The 10959-nt window shown below is 33.2% G+C and overlaps 1 protein-coding gene across 1 annotated transcript; it reads left to right on the forward strand.

The window, feature by feature from the left end:
* The first annotated feature begins 5287 nt into the window (after window positions 1-5287).
* LOC139515713 (tetratricopeptide repeat protein 9C-like) lies at window positions 5288-10155 on the forward strand. Its single transcript, XM_071305376.1, has 3 exons — window positions 5288-5610; window positions 8446-8619; window positions 9982-10155. The coding sequence occupies exons 1-3, from the start codon at window positions 5337-5339 to the stop codon at window positions 10083-10085; spliced, it is 552 nt and encodes a 183-aa protein (XP_071161477.1). The 5' UTR covers window positions 5288-5336; the 3' UTR covers window positions 10086-10155.
* Window positions 10156-10959: the final 804 nt, after the last annotated feature.

The raw sequence follows: 10959 nt of genomic DNA on the forward strand, positions 1-10959 counted from the left end.
AAAGCTTGCTAGTGTTAAGTTCTACAATGCCACATATGAAGGATCAGAGACTCGTGATTCCAATACCTACTCTTTACACGGTCTGGGGTATAATATGTAAAAGTTGACACAGAAAATATGCAACGTAAAAACCCCTCCGGTTACATACATGTAGGTAAGCGCCTATGTAAGCTCTTTTCTCATCATCATACAGATTATGCATATGTATTAAACCTTTGCTTTTTGTGTGGTTATTTTTTGTGTGCATGTAGTGATTTTGTGATATGGATAGATACCCCATATCCTTTGGTTCTTTTTAATAATTTCTGAGAGTAAAAGCAAGCCTTCACCAGTATAGAGTTATGGAATTCATAATCCGGCCTCCAACAAAAACTGACCATTTCATTTTGTACATTTACAATCTGTTATCAAATATCATTTTCTCCACTGAATCCAGTCCAATAATAAAAAGTAAAAGTTTTGTCAGCCCATATGACTCACTGTAACGTCTGTCACCCACTAGTTTACTGGCTTGCAATACATGTCTCTTCAGTGGGATAGTTTTAATGACATTTCTGGTAACTGATTTTCTTTTTTAAACAACACCAACAACAAGAAACAAGAAACAATTAATTATTTTACTTGCATCTTCAAAAAAATTATGTTCAAAGAATTTTAAAAGAATCAAAAAATGTACTTGAAAAAAATATGCTCCCCAAAGATGAATGAATGTATGGCACAACTGCATTATTTGATTTTAGGTTAAAAAAAAAATTTGTGACAAACATACTTTCGTGTTGATTCGGCAATTTGTAATGTATTTTTGTTATTAAATGTTTACTACATTTGTGTTATATCTCGTTTTCCTAGTTTTAATATTTGCCCAATGTGATATTTTAAGTATTTAGTATGAAAATACATTTTTTTTCTCGTATACTATTAAATACCAGAGACATATATACACATATATGTCTCAGGAAAAACACATTCATTTATTAACCCTTACAACAAACTTATTTTAATTACCCGTGTACGTTTATTGGCGTTATTATATTTAATGGCATTTTGTTCAAGGTCATAATTGTCTTTCTGAATTTGTTTTACTTCTCCCTCCCCACCCCACCCCGATTTTTTTTTTTTTTTTTATTAATTGTAATTTTACGTTGTGTCATAGATCAAATGTGTTCGTTCAGTGTTAATTTGGTTTTGTTTTAATACGTGTTTTGATTAAGTTCGGCCATTTCAATTGATATTTTATAGTGTGTCTTTCTATGTTGTAAAATGTTTAAATCCGCTGCATTTTTTTTGCACAGGACTGGATCCAGCCATATTAAAAAGGGGGTTCCCAACCCAGGATAAAGGGGGGATGTCCAACCATAGTTCCCCATGGATCAACCACTTTTGCAGCTGTCTTAAGTCAGGAACTTGTTCGTTACAGTGGTTACCGTTTGTTGATTTGGTTCATAAGTATTTCTCGTTTCTCGTTTTTTATTGATTAGACTTGAATGGAGGGTTGTCACAGTCTCATTGTACATGTACATGTACTCATACCACATTTTCTTGTATCTATTGGGTGTTGAAACAACACAAGCTTTATTAAGAACTATTGCCAACAGTCTAGCTTTTCGTTTGTTCAAAATGTCATATTTGAATTGTTTTAATTGTATTGTTATAAGTTAGGTCATTAGTTTTCACATCGTTTTCATATCGGTGTAGCTTTTATATATAATAATAAATTTTGTTTATTAAAGTGTCGCATATTGATTGCCATAAAACATATACTGACAATACGACATGGGTTTTTCTCATTACTAACCTATAATTTATGGAAAGCCAACGGGGTCAAAATTCTTAATTCGTAACTTGTCAATTCGTAACTTGTAACTGTGTAATTTCTAAATTGTTAATTTGTAACTTGTTACTGTGAAATTCATAATGCTTAATTCGTAAATTGTCAATTTGTAACTTGTACCCTTGTATACGTAGTTTCAACATTCTTAATCGGTAAATTGTTAGTTTGTTACTTGTAACTGTGCAATTTCATAATGCTTCATTCGTAAATTGTCAATTTGTAACTTAATTGTATCTTTGTAAATTCAATATTCTTCATTTGTTTATTGTCAATTTGTAACTTGTAGATTTCAAAATTCTTTATTGGTAAATTGTCTTTTTGTATATTGATGTTTTGTAACTTGTAACATGTCGATTAGTAAAATGTGGAAGTCAGTGTTAAATGTCATCGTTGTATTATGCTAACGATCATTATGACGAAGAAATGCAAGAAATGCTGAATATTGTCGATAACTACTCAAAAGACCATCGATTTAACATCCATCCTCAAAAGAGTAATGTTATAATAAAGACTGGAAATAGACTTAAAGATCCTGAAGATAGCGATGCTTTTAAAATGGGGAACAATGATTTAAATTGTACGGATCGTACAACCCACCTAGGGCTAACAAGATCAACAAAAGATGAAACCCGAATAAATGTAGATGATCGCATCAGTTTAGCCAGAAGAACATTATACTCGCTCATAAAGACTGGTGTACATGGCTCAAATGGTTTAAATCCTAAAACTTCATATAGGATCTATCAAGCATACGTCCTACCAAGGCTACTGTACGGGCTTGAAACTCTACATGTGAATTCTAAAGAAACGTCGCTTCTTTCAAGCTTCCACCTCGATACCTTGAGAAAACTTCAGTCTCTTCCGAAAAGGACAACATGTGCATCAGTATACCTACTTCTGGGAGCTCTACCGCTTATTGCTGAAATTCACAAAAGACAACTTAGCCTCTTATTTGGTGTTCTCAATAGCGACAATGAAACTATTAGATCACTAGCTATGCGTCAATATATGTCCGGAAGATCAACAAGCTTCTTCACCAAAACAGCAGAAATTTTAGAGATGAACAACCTACCTTTCTTTCTGGAATTATGCGAAAAGAAGTATTCAAAAATAGAATGGAAAAAACGGACAAAATCAGCAATAAACGGTCATTGGACTAACAAACTACGCCTAGAATGTGAAGAAAAATCAACTCTACAAAATTTAACAATTTCGAACTTAACAATAGGTGTCACACATCCTGTTTGGGCTACAGTTTCTTCATCAGTCTCGGACATTAGAAAAGCAATTACAAAAAGCCGCATGTTAACGGGAACCTATCTATTACAAGCTCATAGACACAGATTTAACCAGGCCGAAGTAGACCCGATTTGTCCAAACTGTAGAACTGAAAACGAAGACCTATGTCATGTGTTAACAACTTGTCCATTGTATATGAACATCAGGATAGCATTATATACTCCAATTAAGAACTTTATAGTGAGTATTATATCTGATTCAACATGGGCAACTCACTTCAGTAACCGTGAGGCAATATGTACACTTATAGTAGACTGTCAAAGCTTCGCAAATCTGAACATTATACCGAACAACCCAGAAATACTTGGAAAGATTGAAAATATGTCCAGAATATACTGCTATAAAATTCACAAAAAGAGACTATCAGCCGAGATATAACACTTCCCTGGGTATCACAGCTCCCCATAAAGACACTAATGACAATATTTACCACCATGTGTCTATATCTGATATATGTCATAAATAGTAAAATAGTTGCCGTAATTAAAATACTTTAGTGTGATGTTTATGCATAAATATTTAGAACGTTAATATCTGCTTGCTTAACTATAATATACACCATATATACAAGCCTGAACGTGTGTACCGTGCAAGACTTTAAAATTTGAGTACAATGTAGAACTAACTCTTATAACGCACAAATATATCATTGCTTATTAACAAAGATATCAACAGTAGATAGAAAATAACCATCTGTAGCATCCACTAAATGCATAGTATTTTGGCTTGCACTTCTTGGCTCCTATATGAATGAAGACCTTTTAATTCATTAACTCTATCCAGTGAATTCAACAGCCAAAATAGTTAATTGATCTTATTTAACTAGACATTACTTTTATCACCGTATCTACATCCTGGATAACGGAGGAACAGAACCTGGATAATGAATGGGTAATCCGTGTATATAATATGTACATTTCTGTAAATAAATTTTGTGCATGTGCAACGTTCTGGTGGAGGATTTCATTACAATTTGGAATAACTTGTGGATATGTTAACATTTTTAAAAGCTAATCCGTTAAGGAAACACAGCTAGCTGTGTGTGCTCCAACACTGGAGGGATTTACATAAAGAAGAAGAAGAAGAAGATGGCGCTCGGTTTCTTCTTCGGTGTATAAGCCTCCTGTAAGTAGGAGAACCTCCATATGGAATATATATATTTAAGTAATTTTAATCAATTAGTTACAGCAAATGCGTCTAAAAGAAAGCATACAAAAATTGCATGTTAACTGGATCCCAGTTTTATTTTGTTTACTGTCGTAGACTTCCGTTCGAGAACGGAAACTACTATAAAAATGCATCCCGACTAGTTCAGTCCCTCCGCGACGTAAATGATCTCCCTTATTTGAGAGGTAAAAGAAATAGTCGTTGGTCAGTGGAATATTACGACTGGATTATTCAGGTGAATACAATAAGGAGATGTTGTAATAAACCATATGATTGCCAATGAGACAACTATCCACCAAAGCGAAATTCAAATAAAGTCGATGTAAGCAAGTATAGGCAACCTATGGCCTTTAACCATGAGGAAACCTAATACCATATAGTCGGCTATAAAAGGCTACATCATTACTGGAAAACCCAGGTGAGCCGACCGTGCAAGAGCTGTATAGCCAGTCAAGGTCGTTAAAAACTTCCATTTGTTCGAAAACCCAGGTTCTAGTTATAAACGATTTCTATTAATCCTAAAATGCTATTATCAGACCATTTATTCGACAGGAGGGGAAAGCTAGGGCTGACAAGTATATGTTAATATACATGCATGCCTACTGAATGTTTCTGATCATAAAGCTTAAAAATTGCCGCTGCCAGATTTCCGTTCTATAAAAATTTACAAAATTATCTATATTATTCAAAATTTAATTATTTAATAATATCTAATCAATATTAAGCAAAATAAATACTTGGCATACAATTAATTATCATCAAGTATTGCGTTGTGTCTTTCGGTCCTATCAGTTGGTACATCGTTGTCCCTTTTATATTATTTATCTTTGCGGTAATATGACGTATTTGTCTGTCGTTATAGTGAAACAATAAATAATGATATTCATATTGATTGAAAAAGAAATTGAACTTACTCCCTTAATTCTAAAATAGTTGAATCAAAATATTATATACTTTGATTTCCTTATTCACAAAAGTTTTAGATGACGACAACCAAAAACAAGATTGTTGTTTACCTGTTTACTTCCACACGTGAAAAATGGAAAGTTCTGAAAAACCTAAACTCGTCAGCGACAAGGAAAAAATTGAAACAGCAGAACGATTTAAAAAGGAAGGCAATGAACAATATAAAGCAAAAAATTATAAAGTTGCCATTGGCAAATATCACAGAGCAATAATTCAACTGAAAGCTGTGGGTCAAAATAGGAATATAGGAAACCTAATGGGTCTGTCGGCAGATAGTACAGATATTCCAACAGAAGTTAAAGATAGAACAAATACATTAAAGGCAGATTGTTATAATAATTTAGCAGGTGAATTTTAATTATGCATTGCCTAGACTGTAATCTGGCAGTTGATTGACACTGAAATACTTAATTTCCAATTTGGTTTGGGGTTTAGGCTTCATACATGTACATGTACAATGTTTTAAATATACATTTTTTGTACATGTTAGAATGAGGATGTGGTATGGTTGTCTATGGGACAAATTCTGCACTAATTATAGTTATCTTGTACCATTGCTAACCTGTACTAGGTTTTCTTGTCGCTTCTTGATGTTAAATTATTCTTGTCAATGTACAAAAAATGTATTGCCTTCAACAATTAAAAAACCCAAACCTTAATGTGTAATATAGTGAGAGGCAGGTGCTTATGGATGAGCTAAAGGTTTGCTTATGCAGGAAAATTTCAGTTTATCATGAAGCATGCCAGCATCACTGCCAGAATAGTTTTTTGGCAGTCAGATTTATAAATTCACAGGAAATCATATGCTAATTTATGTATAATCTAGTAAAAAATTTGCAGGAAATCTCATACTCTGAGTCCTAAATTTAATGTTGATTTAACAAAAATCCTTGGCCCTAAAGATTGATGTTTTAATTCTACCATGTTGTTGATGTTCTTTGTGATAGTCACTACTGGTTCATTATCTAGACCCTTCTGTTACATCTATGCTCTCTTTGAATGAAAGGAAAATCATTCAAAATCAAATATTGAATATATTTGCTGAACATTGAATGAGATTTATGTATAAAATTGGTTTCTACGGTATAAATTGTAATGCATATCATTGGATTCAAGATTTCTTAACAAACAGAACACAAACAGTAGTCCTTGAAGGTGAAACATCAAATAAAATTCCTGTAACATCTGGGGTACCTCAAGGCACAGTGCTTGGTCCAATTTTATTTTTAATCTTTATTAATGATTTGGCAGAATATATTGAACATAGTACATTAAGATTGTTTGCAGATGATAGCATTATTTTTAGGGAATTTAAAAAACCAGATGACACACTTAAATTACAGTCTGACTTAGAAGCGGCCGGCAGGTGGGAGCAGGACTGGCTCATGCATTTTCACCCTGATAAGTGCAACATTCTCAGTGTAACTCAAAAACGGAAACCTTTAGACTTCACTTATAAATTACACAATCACTCTCTAGAAAAAGTCGACTCTACAAAATATTTAGGCCTAACTCTTCAATCAAATTTAAAATGGGACAAACATATCGATAACATGACATCAAAAGCAAACCAGTCCCTTGGATTTATTCGTAGAAACCTAAAAATAACATCCCCGAAAGTTAAAGCTCACGCATATAAAGCTCTTGTCCGACCAAAATTACAGTACTGCTCAACAATTTGGGACCCACATCAAAACAGCAAATTTCACAAATCGAAAAAGTTCAAAGAAGAGCAGCACCCTTCTCATGCAACCGCTTCCATAACACCAGCTCAGTTACTGAAATGATGACAGACCTAAATTGGTACCCACTCGAAATTAGGCGCTTACGATACAGACTTGTTTTCTTTTACAAAATTATACATGAAATTGTTGCAGTCCCTACACATAACCTTTTGATCCCACTAGACAATAGAACCAGACATAGCAATCCACACTCATTTAGGCAAATACAAACATCCAAAGACAGTTATAAATATTCATTTTATCCACGATCTGTTATAAATTGGAATCATCTGTCACAACAAATAGTATCATGCAGTACAGTACAGGGATTCAAGAGTATGATCTCAGAATCTGCTCTCATCCCCATATTCTATCCCTAACTATTTTGTTATCAAATGTATATATAGTTTTATCACAATTCATTTTTTTCAAATGTAAATACGTTATGTTGATTTTTTTGATTTTGTTATTTTTTGATTTTTGTTGCTAAAGTGTAAATTATAAATTTCATAGTCGACGCCCGGCGAATAATCTTCAATAATTGAAGGATCGCTAGAAACCTAAAGAAGAAGAAGAAGATTGGATAAATTATTGGGATTTCTAGAAATTCTGTATAATCAGTGGCGGATCCAGAAATTTTCATAAGTGGGGGCCCACTGACTGACCTAAGAGGGGGCCCACTCCAGTCACGCTTCAGTGATTCCCTATATAAGCAACAAAATTTTTTCCCAAAAAGGGGGGGCCCGGGCCCCCTGGCCCCCCCATAATCCGCCTCTGATAATTTACTATATACAAATAGTGATTTCAAAATTTAAAATGAGAGATTTCATTTATCATGTTTATGCAACACCTTTCCCATCACAAAACATTGCAAAACTGTATAATCTTACAATCTAAGATCCAGACATGACAAAATGTGGTACAATTATGTTCAATCAATCCTACTGTCTTAATATAAACTAAAAACAAATACAGCAGATACATGTATTTACCAACAACAATTGAATAACAGGTCAAAATATCACAAGACTAATCAATAAAATGATAATTTTAACCTTGCAAATATACGAAATACGAAATATTTTATTAAAGAAAGCTCAATTATGAACATAATCATTAATAGCATAGATACAACAAAGAATAACATTTAAACAATCTTAACTAAAACTGATACTACACAAGTATCAAGGTATGTGTGTCCCAAGGGGAGTAACTCTAGTGTAAAAAATATACATTGTACATCATGATGGATTGCTGAAAAGACTGGCACTCAATCCATCAAACTAATACTAGTCTGCAGACCAGTTTTCCAATATTTTTTCTAATGTGTCTAAACATAGTTTTGCAAAACTTAATAGTTCTAATAAAATTTTACTTAGTATTGAGCATTAGAGTAGTGGTTCACAATGCAGATTATTTAACCTTTATTCTAATTCAATAAAATGCATATTTTTTCAGCTTGCATGTTACAACAAGAAGAACCAAGCTATGAGAAGATAGTAGAACATTGTAACAATGTCTTAGAGGCGTCCAAGGGAAATGTGAAAGCTTTGTATAGGAAAGGTGTGGCTTGTTATCATTTGAAGAATTATGAAGAAGCTTTAGAATATTTACAGCAATCAAAACAAAATGGTATGTCAATTATTTGTTTCAATTAATCATCAAAATGAGGCCCATCATGAGCTATTGCTTTCACTTGGCATCTGACCGCCATCTTCCTCATCCATCATCTTTTACAAAAATCTTCTCGAAGTACTGGACCAAATTGAACCATTAATCCTGACCTCAATCATCCTTTTCTAGTGTAAGATATGTCTTCTTCATGTCTATTGATCTGCCAACCAGGCTTAAAATAGCACATACATACAGGACGTAATTATGTAAGTTTAAAACAATAAGCAATGTATATATTATTTTGTAAAGCATTACAGATAGATGTAGGTAAAAATCTTACTCGGCAAAACTGAAGTCTTTTTTTCATCTGGGCATAGTGCTTGGGTAAAGATTGCATGAAATGTAATCAAAAGCCTATAGGAATGACTTGTTATATAAATCTTCCAAGGCTTATCACTACTTTTAATGATCCAGAAATTTATCAATGAAAAAAAACCCACTCAGATAATCAAGTCATAAAAGGATGTTATACTTATCAAGATAATAACATACCTTTTGCAAGGTGCAGGAATCTAATATCTGTTCTAAAAATTTCTTGATGTCATTGTGAAAGTCATCTAGAAAAATTGAAATTATCTCCCTTTTTCTAATATTGCAGTTGAATTAACTACAACCAATGCTTTATACAATGCAATATTTAATTGATTTCTCATTGATAATTAAAACAATCTTTACCCTCAGTGCTAACAAGCAATTTGATTAAGTATAGATTAAAACATGGCCTTTTCCATATTGGCCCTGGTATCATCCCGAGACTCCCATATCGGCCTCAAGGCTTTAGCCGAAGGCAGATATGGGTCGAGGAATGATACCAGGGCAAATATGGAAAAGACATGTTATAATCTATTTATCACATATCTAAGTTCTGCAGAATAGAGACACAAAGTTCAATTATTACAATTTAATAAAACATAACAGGTAAAATTTTAAATTTTGTATCACAAAAGTGTCGTTAAGGACGCAATGACGTGACGTCATTTGGAATCAGGGCACAAGATCAATATCGTCTTTTTTGCCCCGGGCAATTTTGAGGTTATTGCATATGCAAAACCCAACGTATTCTTACATTGTAACAAATATGTGATAATGCATTTTATTTGAACTATATGTCATAAAAGTTTTTTACAGAGTTTGTGTGTAAACTCAGCCTTTTCACTCACACAAACTTAACATATATAGTCAGTAAACTTAAAATAACCTTTTTTACCATGTTAGAGGATGACCACATTAGCTGATTTTTTTTAACATCTATTTTTATTATAATTTTCAGATAAACAATAAGCCTGTTTGTAAATATGAATTTATATTTTTATTTTACAGATACATTAACAAGGAAATATTTGACGTTATGTAAACATGGAATAGCTAAACAAGAACAAGAACTAAGGACTGCTTATAAAAAAATGTTTACACAACCAACTTGACAAGAAAATGGAGGATAGATCTCATTACAGCAATTTATTATTTATTTCATAAATTACTTTTTTACATTTATGTTTTGTTCATCTTCAATTATGCAGCACCAATAAGTCTCTGGGCATTTAGTGTTCTTATAGGTTTGGAAATGCCTGAAGAAATGTAGTTTTTATTGTCAAATTAGGAGATTAAGACTATAAATTGAATATGATAAGAAGAAAGCATGCCTGATCCTGCCAAGCGTACCCCCCACTTGTAATTCAATAGATGTTAACCAGATATTAAAGCTCATACACATTCATGGTTTTTTGTCGAGCCTGCAACTTTTGTTGCAGAAAGCGCAACATAGGGATAGTGATCCGGCGGCGGCGGCGGTGTTAGCTCACTTCTTAAAAGCTTTATATTTTGGAAGGTGGAAGACCTGGATGCTTCATACTTTGTATATAGATGCTTCATGTTACGAAGTTTCCGTCAGTTACATGTCCAATGTCCTTGACCTCTTTTTCATGGTTCAGTGACCACTTGAAAAAAAAGTTCAATTTTTTTGTAATGTTGAATTCTCTCTTATTATAAGTAATAGAATAACTATATTTGATATGTGCGTACCTTTCAAGGTCCTCATGTCTGTCAGACAGTTTTCACTTGACCTCGACCTCATTTCATGGATCAGTGAACAAGGTTAAGTTTTGGTGGTCAAGTCCATATCTCAGATACTATAAGCAATAGGGCTAGTATATTCGGTGTATGGAAGGACTGTAAGGTGTACATGTCCAACTGGCAGGTGTCATCTGACCTTGACCTCATTTTCATGGTTCAGTGGTTATAGTTAAATTTTTGTGTTTTGGTCTGTTTTTCTCATACTAAATGCAATAGGTCTACTAT

The sequence above is a fragment of the Mytilus edulis genome, chromosome 3, assembly GCF_963676685.1.
Source record: "Mytilus edulis chromosome 3, xbMytEdul2.2, whole genome shotgun sequence".
Taxonomy (NCBI): Eukaryota; Metazoa; Mollusca; class Bivalvia; order Mytilida; family Mytilidae; genus Mytilus; species Mytilus edulis.